Below are 20561 nucleotides of genomic sequence, written 5' to 3' on the forward strand. Positions count from 1 at the left end.
CGTGGAGGGACAGAACTGAGTATTATCCCTTCAGAAATAGACACGGGTCCTTTCAGGCCATCAGTTCAAATGTGTTGGATGTCCATTCATGGACATGAATGAGGCCATTTGCCCATTAGCCCAGGAAACAGGGACACCACACATCCATGTTACACTGAGCTCAGCACAGTGGAACTGACAAAGATAAAAGGAGGTAAGGAAGCGTTGTGGGATCGGCTCCAGCCCCCCCCCCCCGCGACCCTGAATACAGGATAAGCGGTAGACAATGGATGGATGGATGGAAGCGCTGTATCTATTCAGAGCTACATGTATGCCTCAAAAGTCTGAGTGACCTTTTATTTGGGCTATAAACGAGTGTGGCCACTGCCTGAAATAGTCAAGACACATTTTTAGACATTTGGAATGTTATCCACCCTCAACCTCAATGTGTTAATGCCATTTCAGAGCCTGGCCTTCTATAGATAATAATGGGACTTCACCAGGCCTCACGAACGTGTCAAAGTCACCACCAGTGTCCCGATGATTTGCACAAACTGTGGGTTATAAAATGTATTCAAATGCAGGGCTCTCATGAAACATTTAAACTGTAGTATAGTGCAGTCTCTACATTAAATAGAAACAGTGACAAACATCCAATCCAAAATTTGAGTGACCTTTTATTTGGGCTATAAACAAATTCCATCCCTTAAAGTAAAGTTTTTCAAAATATTACTAACCTCTTTTTTTGTTTGCAAAGGAACCCAGTGTCCCCATTATTTCCTATGTGTTACTGCAGCAGCAGGACCCTTCCACAGTCTCGCATGAGCTTTTCATTTAGCCTCTAGGCTCTATCTAGCCAAGGCATGTACACATTTACCATTGAAACAATATAAGCACAATGTGGTATCTCACTTGTTAAGATATTTAAAGGGAAAATTCTGCACCTTTTACGTGGATGCATTATACGTGATTGCGTTTTGTTCATTTCTTCTAAGGCCGATAAATAGACTTACAAAATGTCAATGAAGGAAATATTCTAACACATAAACCGAAGCTACAAAGTACACCTTCTGAAAGTTGCCCTTTTACACCAGAACAAGACAGGCTTAACTGTCTTGTTAACACTTTGTTGAAATTGGACAAAAACACATCATCACATGATAATAGATTTAATATATTTTCTGACATCTTACGGACCAAACAATTAATAAATAAATTAAGAAAATAATTCATAATATTAAGTCATAACTCCAGACCACTGAATTTACAAACCACAACTGCTATGTAACGATTACAAAATAACAAAGGCGAATGCCCAGCTATAATCAGAATCTGGACCACTGTTTCTGTGTTCGTAAGAAAAGAAAATTCAAAATATGAGAAAATTGGTAAATGCTGCAAGTTTTCTAAGTCGCTCATACAAGCGAAAAAATCTGTTTGTACAGGGCCTGAGGGAAAGATTTGAGGTCTTAAAGTGCTGGGAAGTTAAACAGAGATGAGATAAAACCCCCACACACAAAAAATAAACAAGCAGAGTTTGTGCCCTGACACTATGACACAGAATCCGACAAAGAAGGGTGGTACAAATAATGGAAACTGAACATCATGCATTCCAGGCATAGTCACAGCAGTGGGCATCATACATGGGTGGGCACTGGAAAAGAATGAGTCATGTCTGAGACATGACAAAAGTGGCCTTCTTACTGACAGCACGAATCATGGCAGAGCTGAGAAATTAAGGGATTACTCTAAGTGAGATAAATAGCACTAACACTGATGGCAGTCTGCATTGGACGTTTCTTCCTTCTTTCTCACAGACATGGTTTGAAATGAGCTTTAACAAAAAACATTTTCATTGAAACTCGGTTTTAACAAGTATTTTTTAACCCACAGGGAAATTTCAGCCTCAAATTATACCAATGTAACATCCATCCACCCTTTCAGAATAGAATCAACATCGTCTTTATTTGGCTTGAGTTGACGTTAATTTCACAATCTGGTACAACCACACCACTTTCCTGGCTGGATAGTGAAACACATGAGCTAAGTGCTGCTCAATTCTGTGTCCGCTTTTAAGATGTCAGTGCAGCAGTGGCCTGGTTGTGTTAATTAGGTTACTGGCTTGACATTTATAGAACTGATGGATCCAGTTTATATTAAGCTCATTTAGAAAGTCAACAGACGGATAGGGACGAGATACAATAATTCATTTCTTGTACTGACTGTTGAGGTACTCTTCATGTAGACCTTTAGTTGATTGAGACAGAATCAAATGGTAGTTTTACACTTGGTTCTAAAGTTTGATAGTTTAAGTTTGCCTTCAGTATCACTTTAAGATACCAAGAAACAAACACTCAAACTTCCTGGGAAACTCTTCAGTGATGTCCCCATGATGCACCAGTAGCTGTAACTAAAAAGTCCAAACAATGATGTCATCAATAGTCCCACATTCCTGCCTCTGCTATCAAATCAAACTGCTTTTGTCTCTATAGCAATCGTCAGTATATGTGATATTCTCAATACGAGAAAATACATTTTGAGAATAATTGTCTGCAACCCCAATTCAAAATATAGAATGAAAAGTTTGATGTTGATGATGTTTAAGAGATAAGAAAACACTAGACTCCTTCTGGTCCAGAACAGCAGTTAAACTAAACTATAATACAGCTACTAAAGAGGCCAATAATTGCAATGCAGGGAAGCTGAGCAGCAGCATGCAACGACATAATGAGAGTAATTAGAAAAGCTCAGAGTGTAATTAAGCTTGACAATGTGCCCAAATATTCTTTTCACAAGGTCAACAGCAGTGCAAAGTAATTGGCAGCGAGTAATGATGAGGAAAAAATAAACAACTTTCCCCCCCATCAGTTGCTTTCTTCTTCTTTTTTTGTGCATCTTTTCTCAAATCTTTCCCAGCTCATTTTGCGCTCTTTTTGTTCAGCGGGGAACCGTGTATCGACTTGTCTCTGCACACCTTAAGAATGTGGTGAAAAGGGAATTCTTTTCACCTCCTCCAGCTACAGAGAAGAGGCCACGTGTCCTAGTTTCCTCACAGCTGCATGCCTCGACAGCGCACCTCTTTATGGAGGAGGAGGTTGAAGAGCAGGTATGAGGAAGACAGAGGCAGGAAGACGGATCCCCCCGGCTAAGGGTGACTCTTCATTCAGCCTGTAGCATGTCACGACTCCTCCTTTTAAAACGACTTTTGGGCTCAAGTTGAGAGTGAACAATGCCAAGGCTGACAAGTAAAGCACTGCTGTAAGATTCTGTTTAATCACATTTACTGATGTAAGATACGGATTTAAATTCAAATTTAGGGGGACCTTCCTCTTAAAACACTAATAAAGCATACATAAACTACCTTATGTCCCCTGATATTGAAATATTAACCATATCCGTGATGATAATGCAATGTTTTGTAGTGACTGCTATCTAATAACATGGATGTAAACAATGCTAGGTTTAAAATACTTTAAATGTCTGCGTTGGAAATGTTTTATGAGGAAGGAAATGCATTCATCATGTTTGTTAAACCTCAAGGATACACACAATGTGTTTTGGGGAGTAGCACTGGATTTAAACAGAACATTTTGTTATACATTATTAAGAAAAGCACTTATTGCAGATGAGAATGCAAATTTATGCAGCACGCAACCTACCCTGGATAAATGAAAGTAAAAATGTGACAGAAAAAAGGAGTGGGAAACTGCATTGCACAAGCGATGTCAGCTGCTGTAGCTTGTCTTCAAAATGACTCCTGGCAGTTTTCCATCAAGTGGCTTTCACCCCCGCGATGAAGCAACGTGGAGAGGGGGGGCCCAGAGATAGAAACTGCTGGCTGCGATTCCCTCAATGACCACGCAAATCCTGCATGCAAGGTCATTCTGATAGGCATGTGGGGAAGCACAGAGGTAGGAAGGGGAAAGGAATGATACAGTGAAAAAACACTGCACCAGACAGCTATTTCCCCCTGACATGCCCCAACCTGAAACAAAAAGTGAGAATTTGCCCATAAAGCACTCAGGAGCATTCAGGTGTAAGTGGTACTGAGATTGAGTAAGTGGAGTAGTGACAAATATAGGATTTGAAAAGTCAATCCATACATCCTACAGATCCAGCAGAGGTTTTTCTTACTGAAATTGAATGGATGTAGCTGCCCTTCTAGGTATCGGCAATTAACTTTTTGAGTACAATATTATTAACCGATAGGAATAACGGCCAAAAACTATACAAATAAGACTCAAATGTAATAAACCAGAAGTTTGGGTTGGCAAACATTGACCACGGTAAAACAGATGTGGATAAAACACTAAATTCCTCCTTGTGATCTTCATGCTCTGAACTCTATGATAGCCTCTCAATGTTATCATTATAGTGGGTAAAAAAAAAAGGAACATGCTCTGGGTCAGGATGCACCACATTCTTGAGCGGCCTTGCTCTGCCAGAACAGATTTCATCTCCACAAAAGATAATAAAACACAAAGCCAGAGCTGCAGATGTTTCCATATTGGTAAGATTTAGTGGCTCAGTCATGACACTTCACTGATACATTTATGTTACAGCAAGAAGCAGAGCAGCAAGTAGAAGGATCAGATCAGCGTGTACTTAAACAATTACAATCACCAGAAAGCAGTGAACAGAAGGCCCAGCACAGAGAAGCTTTGTGAAACTGACAGATAACACCAAGCATTGGGTGATTTGACTGTATTCACCCAGGCGTACTAAATTCCAACTGTCCTTGGGAGAAAAAAAAAGGTCTATTCAGACTACGAGCCAGTCACTGGGCCTGGACTCGTATTTCTGGTCTTGAATGCTAATGAACAAAAGTGTGCATCATGTCTCTGGCTTCTCAGACAGCAAACCTGAACAAGGTACAAACCTGCTCAAGTCAAACCAGTTCAACGAGACGAAGGGGGCTCGCTGGATTTTTCAGATAACTGCAACAGCACAACATCACACGGACAATGTGGAATAGCATATTACATCAGGTATTTTAAATGATGAGAGGGCAGGAGTAGAAGGAAGAGGAACAGGCAGGCTCCTAGAATAATCTACTAATCTAATCTGAAATGGAATTATCCCGGGGGCACAGTCCAAACAGAAAGTTAAGGAGCTTTTGTCTCACAGGAGAGGAGCTGACATTAAACCAAGGAGAGCTGACAGGGTGCAGCTAATTGCCCAGCATGACTCTGCAGGTCCGTCTGCTAACGCTGTAATCTTTGTTCTTCTTTCCTTCATCAGAATAATTTAATCACAGGCTTTTAGAGGGTGTATTTGGGAGCTGGTTGCTTCACTAAATTTTACAGATGTGTGGGGAGCAGGCAGACATTTGTGCAGCCACAAATCTTTTCATTGCTCTGTCTTTGACGCTTAGACGAATGGCCACAAATGCCTGTTGAGCTGGGATTTTAACTCATAGCAATGCAGTTAAAGGTTCAACTGTCAAATACTTTTAATACTCGCCTAAACATGTCTTGGCTAATTAATGATTAAACTCAAAATAGGGAGGCCTTGAGCTATAAAGAAAGATAGAAAAGGCTCAGACAAGACTACTCTGTTTATTCAGACCAGTAGAGTGAAATTATGATGAACTAGCAAAAACAAAAAAAGCAGCCTGGTCATTCAGGTATAGTTTATGATTTAGTGCAGTGATTGTTAACTGGGTTGCAAGGATCTGTCCTCCACATATATATTACATTATGAAAGTTATGAAATCAGTTTCTTTTATACGTTTCAAGCATGTCTGGAGAGGAGCTTTAAAAGTAGAGCAACCCCAGCCGGTCAGCAAAAAGACTGTGCCAGCTTGCCGGATCCCTCATCCATAAAGGTTGTCCATTTTCTCTATGTTGATCGATATACATGTGGACAAAACCTAAACTAAAACTAAAGTAGTAGATTTACAGGATCACCTCCTGGTCTGAATATTTCACCAGACTGAATCAGTAATGTGGCCTCCATCAAGAGGAAAATGCACATCCAAAAATGATTTGCAAATGCTGGGTAGTAATTATCTGCACAGAAAGACAAAGACGTTACAGCACAGTACTATCTTGTTCCCAGCTGTGTCTTTACATGGACGTGATTGACAGCAATTCAACCATAAATGGAACTTTTTTGGGGGGGGGGGGGGGGTAAAAATATAAATGAAAGACAATGCAGTTTGTTTTTTCGACAACAACTATTGTGTGTGTGTAGAATAAAACAATATTGAAAAGAAGATAGAAGCACTCTTTTGTCATTTTTCATCTTCAAAATATCTCTAAGCATAAATAATGGTGCATTTCTTTGAGAAATGTATGTATCCTCTTGTTTTATAACTTGAACACATTAATAAACCTGACAGTTTTAATGATTGCTTCAGTCAGTAAGCAGGTCTATATGTCCATACAATCTGTCATGATTTATATAGATTAGGTTAGATTTTTTATTTAATTTTTTAGAAAAACAAGTTTGTTTATGAGCAAACAAACCAGAAAGAAGAGCCTTTACAAACCTTAACAATGTCACACACAGCAAAACTAGAACAAAGCTTAAGCTGGGATCATCCTGTCATTGATCCCTAACCAGTTCATATTACTACCATTTACACACTGGTTCCTTTATCCCATGACCTCTGCCCTGATTGTAACAGCACTCTAACAACGAGCCTGGGCAATGTCATTGAGCAACTTATACATTTTGAAAGGGTTTAAAATAATAAGTACTTTGCCGAAGACGTGACCCACTGACCTCAAACATTCATCTTGTGACGAAAAGAAACGCACTGTAAGCTCGTGGAAGAGAGAAGGTCTTTGTAACTGACATGTCCCGCCCTCGAACACAGACCGGTCCATCAGAGCATAGCATTGACCAACTTTGAGTATACGGCTCTGCTCTACAGACTACAGTCTCTCATGCAATTGTTTGTTGTTTCTGTAATGTTACATTTCTATGTAAAAACCAGCAGAGCTAACAGAGAATAACAGAGAATGTTAGCACATCCATGCTAGCTAGCTACTGATGGCAAACTGAATGAAAACACACGCTGCTTTTGCTTTTTCTGTCTCAATCGCAAGGTGAAGTGATGGTTCACTTTTACAATGATCTACGCTTTAGCTTCTAGGTTTTCATTTTTTTTTGTAGGTACTGAATCAGTTTGGCATCCTGAATATAGCCTTCAAATGCAAATGCAATACCAAACTCCCTGAAATCGCTTTTTGTTTCCTTAAAAGTTGAGTAGGTGATTCTATTTAGAAACACTTTCTGTTATATTACTTACCGATAGTAATGAATAACTTAATGCTCTGACAAACATTATTCTGTGGCCGTGGCAGGACTGTAAAAACCCTGTCCAATCAAACAAGTTGGTCCGGAGAAAACAATAGAATGACCTGCCTGTCTGTCAACGCTTACTTCCTGATTGCACTCTTGAGCACTCGTTTGGCGTTCTGGGGGAGCGGCTTTGAAGAGGTCTGAACCAAGGGGACTTTTTCGGTTTGGCGATGCTTCATAGTCGAAATCTCTGTGGTTTTCCAAATAACCTACTATGCCTTTAAATATTAGTTAGTGACAGAGTGGGGTCTTTGGTCTGACAACTTGATGAAGTAGCCCATCGCAATTTCTTAAAGCCCACAGTGATGTCGTCAAATTGCTTGTTTTGTCCAGACAATAAAAATCTCTATGATATTAACTTCATGATATAAAACTGAGAAAAACTGCAAACCCTCACATTACACAAAAATCTTGAAGCAACAATAGTAAACACAACCTTCAGTATCATTACACTGAACACTGAAACAGCTAAAAGCACTTGCTGTGAGGACCTGAAGCTCTAATAGGTATGCGGTCTGTACGTAATAAGCTCGTTTTCCATTTGTTTTGGAAACTTTATAGTACATGTTTGCATATTTCTTACAATTTGGAAGTCAAGACATTCATTCCCTGGACTTTCCCCAACTCAACAATACAGTCTGAGAAGACTATGTTTTTTTGAAAAGGGCAGAATACAATGTTTTAAAAAGCTTAAAGTTGTGATTCTTCTCTCCATGTCTTTTATTATTATGCATTATATTTACATCATATAAGTGTGATGCCATACTGCCAAGTTAATAATCTCTGAACTTTACTGGTTAACTGGTAAAGTTCACACAAACACGGTCCTTTCTACTGAAAAGTGAGAAATTATAGTGGTAGCTGTCGGCAGCCAGACAACAAGTACACATGGGCAGGGCTACGAGCAAACCTTTATTTATATTGGACCAGGAGATTATATGGTGCAAACTGCTCCCTGTCATTTAGTAGCTGCTCAGATACACATGGTGGTTTGGAGGGGACTGATCTCATAACAGAGAGACACAATCCACACAAAAAAGGAGCTTCTTCTTACGTATTATAAGCTGGGTCATGTTTACAGAACATCTAGTAGTATATCTCATAAGAGGCAATAGTTATGTGCTTTCCTTTTTTCTGTACACTGTTTCTAAAGATTCAGCATTTTGCTGTTTATGTCAGTTGAAGACAATGTGATGTGAGTTGGCAAAAAAAGATAAAAGATTAAAAATAGAAAAATAAAGCCCTGTACTTTAAAATATACTCTGTTCGGTGCACTCAATATTTAAAATATAAGACTTTGTAGCTAGTGTCAAATAAAAGGTATTTACATTACATCAGAAATCCAAATAAATACCACTCAGTATTCTGTCTTGTCTGCCACCCCACCTCTTCCTCGTCCTCTCTCCCATCATCACTGCTGCCCCAAGCTCCTCTCAACAGCCAGCTGTCCAAACAAATGTTATGCAGCCAACGCTTATGTAATGAAGCATGGCAAGTGCTTAGCGCATCCTCTTAGCTATCCTGTTGCATGTCATCATCAGTTCAAAGATCTCAGCGAGTATCACTGAATTTCTCGTCTATTCCTTCTGGCTAGAAAATAACGGCTTCAAATAATACATGCTACGGATCACTGTGAGCACCCAACGGTGACCAAATGGGTAAGAAACACAAGTTGTGACCAAAAACTGCAAGATCAGCTGCTGCTCGTGCGAGAGACAACAGCCATGCAAAGCTGCGAACGAATAGTCACGTAATCTCCGAGTGCGTGCATATAACTTTAGGGATCAACACTCTGTGCTTGCATGACTGGGATCAAAATATGAGTTGCAGTAGCATGCAAATTAAATTTAAAACAGACAGCACTTCATTGAAAGATAATTCCCTCAGAGTGCAGCGAACACAGTAAATGCAAAAATGCCAGCTGGCTTTTGTGAATCAGTGCCTTTGACAACGTTGAAAGCTTTATAATGAGCATTAGTCACTGTGCAGCACATTACTTTGATACAGTATGTGGAGGGATGTGCTGACATGGCAAATAAAATGTGCATGTAGCAGATTGAGTTGTAGGCATCCGAAGTTGCTGGTTTCTGTATTTTGTGCCCCTGCTGCCGGTACACATGCATGGATAAAGAAGCTGCCTTACCGTCTCATTCTCATCTGGGTACATGCTGTCCTGTAGCCGAGTTGCTGCTGCAGAGGGGTAAGTCTTGTAGCCGGCTGTGCTGACGAGGACACTGGCGATGCAGAGAAACACAGCAGCCTCTGCCTATTCACGAACTCTCTCCCTGACTGACATGTCACTGTGGCGAACCAGATAATGTCACTCTGAGGCCACACAAACACACACACTTACTATTATTCACTCACACGTTCTTACATAAAGGGGGGGGGGAGAGAGAGAGAGAGAGAGAGAGAGAGAGAGAGAGAGAGAGAGCGACAGAGAGAGAGATGGGGAGTGCATAGAGAGCTCAGTGATGCTCGCTCCCCCTGACCTGCCCCACCATAATGCCACAACCCCATCTACAATACACACACACACACACACACACACACACACACACACACACACACACACACACACACACACACACACACACACACACACACACACACACACACACACACACACACACACACACACACACACACACACACATCCAATTGAATCTCCCAAAGGGATTAAGAATAGATCCATACATTGTGCCCCTGCCCCCCCAACCAACACACATCTTCTTATCAGTCGTCAAAGAAGTCATACAGGGCAGTTACGCTCTAAACCAGATGATCCCTCTATAATCACTATCCAGGACGTTTATTATACGGCTGATCGTTTTTTAACCCTTCCTGCTCGGCAAGTCTAACTTCTATCATCACTCATGAACCTCTGGAAGGCAAAAATCACAAGTATCTACAAGTAAAGCCTTCCGTTATGGATTTGCCTAATATAATCTAGTATTTTTTATGGTTTAGTGTGAAGGTTGTAGTAGAAGTTTTGCTTTGCTTTGTCTTTTTCATGATCAAATTTAGCATTTCCTCCATCAGCTGCATTTATTCAGACATACTGGATGACAGCAATATCTTGCCTCATATTATATCACATAAAAATTATTACATTTACTCTCACATAATGAGGTATACAGATTTGAGGGGGGGCGATATAGCATCATTATGTGGCATTTGCCCTTTATGGAGCACCTCTTTTAAAAATGACTTAACTGCAGGACAGTAGGACCAGGACTGGAAGAGAGGAGCGTGCAGGTGAATTTTAAATGAAGGAAGACAAAAAAGAAAAGGAGAGAGAAGGAGGGAGATATGCAAAGTGAAGTTGTTAAACCTGGCCTTACACAAGAGAGTGGGTCAGCTGCCAGACCGCCTCAAGCTTTGTGTGTGTCCCAGGTTGAGAACCGTACAGAAGAGTACTATCAACCCCTCTGGGCTGCTTCATAACACTGGAAATAAGCACACAAAGCTGACACTACCACAGTCTGCAATACTCCAATGAGACTTTCCATCTTACTCCCAGGTGAACAGCTGCTTGCTAAGGGAGATTTTCCGACATGCTGATGTATTTCAAGACAGGACTAAGACAACAAACATAAGAGCTGTTCAATAGATCAATTGGCAGGACATTAACTGGGAACTAAATCCTGAAAATATACCTAAAACCAAAAAGATGATTGAAGATGTCACCTTAGGCTCTGGGAAATTGTGACATTTTTCAACAAACATCCACAAACAATCTGCTAGAAAACATGATGGAGATAAGATGAAAAAGGAAAGAATATAATCATATGACTGAAGTTATCAAAAACACAATATCACAGCAAATGGCAGCAAGAGCAGTAGAAAAGTGTGGGAAAAATGTGTGGATTGCTTGTTTAATTTCAATGTTACACCCCCTTTGTCAACAGTTGCATCTGAATGCCCTTGAGCAAGGTATTTAATTGCTGCAGTGAAGCTGTTCAGTTGTCGTCTAGCCGAGGAGGAAAATAGAAGATGCTAATGTCCAGGCTCTATCAGTGGAAAACCGATGCCTATCTTCAAAACTGCAATGAATAAAGTCTTTATTAAAATGAATTCCAGATTCAAGTCAATGGTTTGTTGTGTTTCCATCAGGGGGTCATCAGCCTGACCCTCTGAAAGAGAATAACTCCAAAGTGAGTTCAGATTCTTCCTGCCAACATGCGATATAATAAGCCTTTTTTAATAAGGAAGAGAATTACCAGTAGTGCAGATAGTATGAAGGATCTGTTACCGGAAGCCAGACCGTGTGTGTGTGTGTGTGTGTGTGTGTGTGTGTGTGTGTGTGTGTGTGTGTGTGTGTGTGGATTTTATGTGCTATGGACATGGATGGGTGTGTTCACTTCATGCACAAAAAGGTGTGGCAGTGTAAACATATACACTTGCCAGCTCAACTTCCAGCCAAACACTAGGTAATCATAGAAATTAGGAAGTGCTTCCTACGATCAATCATCCGGCTGCGAGTCATTAGAGGTTTTTAGCTGATTACAGTTGTCATAAGGAACGATGGGAGTCTGCAGGGTTGAGTGGGTGTTATTGACTGTGACAATCAAGGTTGGGGGTTACAGAGAGGGCTTGATTCTTAAGTGCCTGTACAAGTGAGACACTACGTTGCTGAAACAGTGTGTCGAATGATCTTCCTTTTTGGTGATTACAGACTATTTTTAAAGACTTTCTCAAGACTCACAGACACCCTGAAAACATACAGAGACAGACCAAATTAAGTTAACTTGCAGACGTTGCAACAAAACAGTCTCAGGTTAACAATGAGGGAAGTAAACGAGGGCTTATCTGTGACACTGATGTGGAAAGTCAAGGTAGCAGAACATCATGCTAAAGGTCAAATTCAGTCAAAACTAGGGACAGTAGATGAAAACTAGCCATTGTGCTAACTCTAGCATATTTACATTGTGTATGTATACTGATGTCCATAAATATGCACTGCCCTATTAAATAAAAAAGTGCTGCTTTTTTTTTTATACATTATAAAATCAGTTTTTATATGAGTCAACATCACTGAACGGACAGGGAAACGTTTTTTAACATTTATCTGAGCTCTAAGTTGCTTTTTCAGATAGAACTCAAACACACCATTTGGAACTCGTCTAACACTGATTAGTATTTTTCAAGTATTTTATTATTGTCCTGAAAAGTAACATTTATTCTGGTTACTCAAATTAATCAAGCAAATATTTTGTTATGTAGTTGTAGAAAAGCAAAATTAGATTGTCATGGTTTGTTCATGCATACACACTAAACAATAAATGGCTGCTGTTTAAGTCAGTCAAGTAGGCGTTTATGGCAAATAAGAAACAATAATATGTTGATGAATTAGGTTAGACACACCAGATTATATGAGCTTTATAATTAGTGTTATTCCTCAAGTTAAAAGTACATTTCTCCAGCTGTCCTTATGTAATATTCTCTCTGTAAAGCTATGGCTATATTATAGAGCTCCATTTATTTTAAATGTCCCCTCACCCACTACAACTGCTACAACACCAAAGATTGTGGCATTTGATGGTGTGAGTCCACAACTAATCATGTGAGGTTCTTATATACCGAGCAAATGTTTTTAGCATGCTCAGTGTTTCTCACAATGCTGCTGGACTGTTATGATCCTGGAGGAAGAGAGGTGAACGGATGAGGCTGTGCAGTGAAGCAGCAAATTAAAACACAGTGAGACCTTGACAGCCATTATATTCAGTGGCCAGAGGGAAACGTCTGCTTCCGTGGATACAATGTCCAATCCACCGAGACAGGGGGTTTAAGATGTACTGTATGCATGAAGGCATCAACTGATAACTCAGTTTGTAACGTTTACATTTTCCAACTCAGGATAAATGGCTGTCGGGCTCAGCAAAAATGTTGTTATACCTCAAACATGCCCCATTTTATAAAATAATGTTATAGTTGCAGCACATCTAAACTATGTGCCTTCTGCTTTGGATGCAGGGAGCGGTACTAAATGGTGTAGAAGGTGGGGAAAATATTGTTTATGTTTTTAGGTTAACTGCAAAAAACTGCTGTTTTATTTTTTACATTTGCATTTTCCGCCAGTAACGTTGAAATATAATCAAACGTCTAGCATATACGCTAAAAACTGGCCTGACCTAAACTTAACTATCAGCAAAGATTCCACAAGGACACACAGCATTCCAGATTTTCATTAAAAAGCATAATGAATATATATGATGATGACAAATGGGTGACATAATCCCATCCCCACAATCTAACCACCTAAAAAAGCCATGGAATAATGTCTGTAGGATAACAGCAGCGGCTGTTGAAAGATGACGAGCAGCAAAATTAGTGACAAAGTGGGCCCCCGTGTCAGGTCCAGAGTGGCCGATAAGAGTCTGCCAAAGAGCTGCTCTCCAGACTCTCATTACTGCCTATGAGCATGAGCACGTCAGAAGAAGCTGGCAATAAGGAACCATGCCTAGCAGCTTAAAACCCCAGCTACACTTTCTGCATTTCACTGTCGATTCTGCTGCTCTGGTTTTATGTTCAGTCATCCATCTCCTGTTTTAAAAGTCACTCTTATGTCCTATTCCCTTTAAAAATGACACTGCAGGAGAGGAAAGTCAAAAGAATGTATGAGAGCAGAGAGAGGGGAGAGGTGGGGTTTGCATAGTTCTGACTCTGTTGTCACCACCAGCAGCATGCTGCCAGGACAGAGGAAAAACAAACAAGCAACTGAAACTGGGACCGTTTAACATCAGCGTTTATGACTCACATGAACTTTCTATGTATCCACCTGATCAAACAACAATCAAGGACATGTAATTGTGTTTTGGCACTGGCAAATATCTTAGAAAAACCCCCTTGCAAGTGTTTAAACCAAACATGACAAATGTATTTTCCTAATTTCTACTCAGAGCAAGCTGCCATTTCTGTGTGATGTTATTGCATACATAGCAAGGTACGTTGGCCTCCAGCGTTTTCCTGGATGAACTGTCAGATGGTCACCACTTCTGGTTGAAAAAAGAAATTGTGCCTTACGTTGGTTCATGATGTCTATTTTTTTGTTTTTTTTAGATATATGACACTAGACACCAGACACCTGTTGGCAGTTGTGGAAAAAAATTGCAGCGACAGTAAAGTCCAGAGCTCAACGATAGTATCTCACATTTGTTTAGAGACTGAATGAAATTATGTGTATAAAATAAGTGTATAAACCAGAAACTGTCAAACGAAAAGGTGACGTTATGACGTTATTTTAAGCTTTTATGAAGCAGCTACAATGCCACCACAGCCTACCTCTAAATCGATCCAAACTCCATTCGGAAAATAACCATTTTAAAAGTTATTTGCTCATTGTCTTGCGGACAGACCTAACAAACCGTGACTCCGGACATTTTACAAATCGTCGCCATTATGTAGTTTTTTCGGCATCCTTTTAATCCTTTTATTGCAATTAAAATCACGACAGAACATTTGATTTTGGGTTCATACTGCTGTAAAATCTGCTAAACTAGCAGATGTATGGCTTGAATACAGTTCAGTTCAGGGATGTTATGAATTGATGCAAAAGTTATCACTTATTATTATGAAAATAGCAATATGGGGCACGATGTTGTTAGATTTTACTCATTTTGTCTGACTCGCTCCACTGCTAGTCGCTGCAAAACCTCACCTCAGTGTGGCTGCCAATTTCCGTAAGTCAGTTTACTTTATATCTACTTATATCTACTTATATTTACTTGCTACAAAATTTGTATAGGCAGCACAACACATAAAAATGGTCGAGGCGCTGACTATCCTGCTACCATGGGAATGTCCGTTCTAATATCAGGTTTCATTTATGTGATGATGGCACGCGTTCCACGCAGGATGGACTGTCAATTAAGACAACATAGCATAAAGCATTAGCACCGTTAATTACTTGCAGTCTAATACCGATGACACTGCCATGATATAGATATAGAACAGTGTCCAAAATTGAACAACCATTCATCCATTATCTGTAACCACTTGTGACATTGGGCGAAGGCAGGGTACACCCTGGACAGGTAATTTTAACAACCAATTAAAAATAAATACTTTATGTTTCCGTGGTGTAAAAATGCTTTACCCATTATTAACTGAAAAAGTATCAGAGGGAGAAAGATCATGAAAAAACAAAAAGAAAGTAGCCTTGTGACCACAGGGAGAGATTTTTGTATTTGTTGTAATATTTGCACTCACAGAATGAGAAAATCACAAAGTGTTTCAGACAAAGCTGGACCGGTTGTCCACATGACCAAAACAAGCTCAACTACTTTGACCTTTTCTCCTGCCATTTAAATGGCACGCAATGCGGCCGAGGGCAGGAAGGAAGTCCATTGTGGACTGGGCTGCTTTCACAATATATATGGACTTTGAAATTGTATACACTCACTTTTGGTTAACCTTTAACTACAAGTCATACACATTCAGTGGTTACGTTGCTGTGTAAGGCATTGCTATGAAATCAGTACTTATAAAAGAGTGTTGATATGACTAAAACCAAAACGGATGGATGGATGGATGTGAAGCTAAATATTTGACAAGTAAACCTACATTCCGTTTAACAGCACTGTGGAAGACTGATGTATATACCAAAGGTCAGAATATGTGGGGTTTTTTTTGTATATATTATGCTCAAACTATATCAAGTACTTGATGACTATTTGTGTTAGCTACGGCAGATTTGGTATTTACCTATTAGTATTCAGGTCAAGGTTCCACAAACTGTAAAAAGTATCCATACATAAGTAACTTGAACTCAACTTTTACTACAATCCCCTTTCTAAACACAAAACAAGGTCTACACCCAGAGGCAGCACAACACAGACCCAGTTTTCTATTTTCTCTCTGGCTTTTGTTCAGCAGCAGACTGAGCTAATGATTTCAGGAACAAACACCCCCATGACCGGGCTCACAAGTAATCAGCTGCCTCATCTCACTGAGGCTGCCTGACTGAAGCTGCATTTGTCTGCACCCCACTAGCTTTAGGCCTGGATTGACAGATCAATATCCCCCATTTAACAAAAGTTCCTGATTTAGGTCAAGAGGCCAGATCACGTAAACATGATTTAAATTAATAGCATGGGGAAAATAAGTAATCAGTGAAAAATCAGTGTTGTATACCAACACAAGACGTTGGCTTTGAGTTATCCCTTGTACTGTTAAGTAAAGACACCAATACAGACATCTGCTGTAGCTATAATAGAAACAGCCAGAAAGTAACAATCACTATTGGTACAGGATTACACAATGCATTTGGTTCTTGCAAATGATCCCCACATCTTGAATGGGGATGGCACTTTGAAATGTCATCATTGTTTGTGTATAAAATGTACTGTTCAATCATCAACAGCTGTTTTTAAATATTGACCGTGGTCTGAAATTGGCAAATGGCTGCAGACGGATCCATTGTAGGATATGTGTCCCCGTCTACTGGGTATCCCATGATGCCTGTGGGGTGATGTTTGTTATACGTCTTTGACTAAACTAACACCAATGATGGATTCGACCCAGATTTTAAACTGGGTTTCTAGACCGAGGCAAATGGGGCTGATTTCAACATATATAAAAACATTCAGCAGCACAAATTAGAGCCGTCAATGTTCCTCTATGATACTTATATTTGAAGTTAATTTCATATATTTTTCAATATTCAAATTATATTTGAATATTTAATTCTCAAATTCAGCCTATTACTTGTATTAATATTAACTACACTAAACAGGCTTATACGTTGCCAATGCCATTATCTGCAATGCGTTTTTTTTTACTTCCTGTCCACTAGATGGCGTGTCAAAAGTATCCGTTGATGCGGGTAGGCCAAGGCGAGGAGGGCGAGATTTGCTAACGTTAGACGACATGTTTCTAATTAAAAATTTTTTTTAAATGTAACACTAATTTCAGCATTTGAATAGTACTGATTTTTTCTAATTATATTCAATTCCCGAAGCTCATTCCAACAGCCCTAGCACATATCGCTCAGTACTTACACAAACAACTCTGTACTTTGGTATGACTTTACCTGGAGATGTTCAGTGGAGCTGCTGCTCAGTTCGTCTCCCGACTCGGAGTCGTTGGTGCGTCTCTCTTCACCTGCAGAGTCACAGTGTTGGGTGTTGTCCACGTCCAGTGGTGCTCGGTCCAGGTCTGGGGATCGAGCTCGGGTGCGGGGTAAAGTGCTGGACCCTCCTCTTTGAATAGGCTGGGGGGCTCCACCGTGGACAAGGATGTCAGCCAGAGCTCGGTCGTGGTCGGTGGGAGTGATGGGGGAGTGAGGATGGCTACTATTCCTGCGCTGGGGGGTACTCTGCCCAGAAGAGGGAACGTGTCCAGAGGATGCGCGCCGATAGTTGGATTCATGTCTTTGAAGGTTCTCAGTAGACTGGTCGGGGAGTCCCAGCTCCAGATTGGTTGGCTTTACCCAGATTGTAGCCCTACTTTGTGGAGGTGTGTTACCAGTGGCAGTAGAAGGATGTGAGATGGGTTTAGGAGGTGGCATGAGGGCTTTGCGGACTTCGCGGACATACTGAGCAGGTACATAGAATGCTTTAGTCCCTTCCTCTTTCCTCACCTGCCACCAGTCCTCATTGGTTTTCTTGACCAGCATGTAGCATTCCCCCTGGTGGATAGTGATGAGGCGTTCCTTGGCCTTGTATTCATAGTCGTAATCCACCTCAATGTAGACCTCGCCCGGGGCAATAGGCAGTTCTGCCATGATGCCTCTGACTGTCCACCAGGCAGCTCACCGCAAAGGGAAGATGTTTATTAGCATGGCTTCTGGAGCAGAGCTGGAGGGAAAACAACAAGGACCTACAGTAAGTATCCAACACAAAAATATAAATATAGATACATTTCCATCCATTCCATTTATGTACCACAGTCATGATTTAATTAGTCTAAATAACAGGTGAAGGCTCTGGATCAACACCCGGAGGAAGGGAAGGAGAGCGACTTTATTCCTCCCCTTCCATTTCCTGTGTCTCCGTTCTCAAACTACCTTCGAATCGGGAAACAACAGAGCTAGCAACTTATACTTATGCCCGATGTTGACCCTTCTATTGTGGAGAAGGGTCTGGCAAAGCGAGACTATGACCTAATCAATACCTGGAAGTGGTTTACCACATAACCTTCAGAACATTTGGTACACGCCATTCATTGCCTCATCTCCGCATATTTCACCAATTACTATTATTATAAGGTGACATATACATTTTCAGTTTTGGCAACCAAAAGCTGATGCTTGTATGCCAGCCTGGCAACCACTTTTAAAAATTAGTGTTAGTGAGCCGTGGATATGTTAAAATGCATTTCCCATGCCTGCTTCAATAGTATATCATAACATACAAAAGATAAAAGTATCACTTCTGTGAATTATTTCTTATTTAGGTTTCAAAAGTGGTTTATTGTACATGGATGTTGACATACTGCACATTAAGTCTACTTCCTTTTTCTTAAAAATTCTGAAATTTGGGAATCCAAATTTAAACATACACCTTCAGCATAAAACCACTTCTGTGTTTTACATTTCTAGCAGCAACGACAGAAGTTTATTTAGAATAAAAACTTGTTAAACATCAGCAGCAATGAGTGATCAGCAACATTCAAGAAGAATAGGGTCACCTAACAGGGCACTAAAACTTAAGCATAAAGCAGTAATAGAACATAAGTTTAAGCTCTATCAGTAAGGACTGGCGATATAAGATTTGATCACAGACCGGGATAAAAATACAGATTAACTAGTTTTCATTATCGGGATATTTGTGGATAGAGAGCCTTATTTGTTTTTTTGAAGTAACTATTATGTAATGAAAAAAACAGACTCACACAATGTTACCATTTTTAAAAATGTATTCATCATTTATTTATTTAGGGAGACCGTATGATTTATAATTACCTTATTTAAGATTGTTTAATTATTTGCTTTTCCCTAAGAAGGAGGGTGACTTAAAAAAATATCTGACATGACATTTTCATATAGTACCAAGCCTGCTGACCAAATCCCAGAAGGAATTTAAGAAAGTAAAAATTGTACAAATAATTATAAAAGGAAAATAATCTTATAGTATATCATCTTTGGAAATGTATTTGAAAATCTGAAAAACTGACTTCAAGCCTGTTCAACCAATCAGAACACATGAATAAAACACAAACTGAATGCGATAACGAGAACTGACGAGATTTGGGATGGTGTACTGATTCCCATCACACAGTCCCAAAATTTCATCCAATTACAAGATACGTATTGATGCATGGCAAGCTAGGGATTGACCACACACTTTTAATAATGGATTGAATGTAATTAATAAAAAAAATATGAAATTAATTAATGATGCAGAGTAGGATGGCCGGAGCCTTACCCCCCTCTATGGGCCGGCCGCCACTGCTGTTAGTGACGTGCAGCCACTGAGGCATGTTGCTGCTAAGCGGAGGGATTAGTCAAATCACACACATAGTTTCCTGCTGAAGTCACATGTGTGACGACATACACACACACACTCACTCTTACAACATGGGATGAGGCTACAGCACACCTTGAGCAAGCTGAGCTTTGAAGTGAAGTTATTTTAGAAAAGTAGTGGTGAACTTCGAACTTGAGTACAATAACAATAATCCAAGGGGGACAAAAATGTAGGGCTCAAGAATAACAAAAATATTTAAGTACATTTATAGTACATGTTTTGCCCTGTCCTATACTACCTCGGGAGTCCTCTATGCATGCTGCTATTTGATAGAAAGAGATTGTTTCACAATGCTACTAGTGCTAGTTGGATCATCTCTAACAAGTTTAAGAGTTGGAAGATGTGCAACTTGCAGGTTGATCTCCGTTTAGTGTGTTAAGTGTGGAAGCACATCGAAATTGGTTTAATCCTGAAACTCAAAATCACAGAACAGACCCACACATAAAAGGCAACTATTGTGTTAAGATTCACAGTTTATGTCGCCCATCTTCCTACTACTGTGGGTGGGGTGGATAGAGAGCACTCTGACATCTTCAAGCCACTCCCAGCAGCTGGGTCAGCACCTTGGAGAGTGCCACAGAGTTCAGACAATTATTATTAAACTATGAAAATGCATTAAATTGGCGGTTTGCGGTGCGGATAATGTATTATCAGGTGCCTCTTTATTGGGCATCAACCTTGCATTTATGTATACTATCGGAAAAATGCACTTGAAGCGTAAGGTGGTGTTTATGTGAAACACAGCTGATATGGAGCCGTACAAACAGCTGGCTGCACAGATTAAAAGCAAGTGAATATCTC

The 20561-nt window shown here is 40.1% G+C and overlaps 1 protein-coding gene across 5 annotated transcripts in view; it reads right to left on the minus strand.

Annotated features, from left to right (window-relative positions):
- The window catches only part of LOC311012862 (rho GTPase-activating protein 12-like), a 47514-nt gene that overhangs the window by 21001 nt on the left and 5952 nt on the right, over positions 1 to 20561 (minus strand). For all 5 annotated transcript variants that reach the window (XM_084008625.1, XM_084008624.1, XM_084008623.1 and 2 more), the window contains exon 2: positions 17324 to 18089. In XM_084008625.1, coding sequence (XP_083864751.1) covers positions 17324 to 18016 — 693 coding nt within the window. In that variant the 5' untranslated portion in view covers positions 18017 to 18089. The remainder of the gene's footprint in view (positions 1 to 17323; positions 18090 to 20561) is intronic.

The sequence above is a fragment of the Eutrigla gurnardus genome (genome assembly GCF_963514095.1).
Source record: "Eutrigla gurnardus genome assembly, chromosome: 4".
Lineage (NCBI taxonomy): Eukaryota > Metazoa > Chordata > Actinopteri > Perciformes > Triglidae > Eutrigla > Eutrigla gurnardus.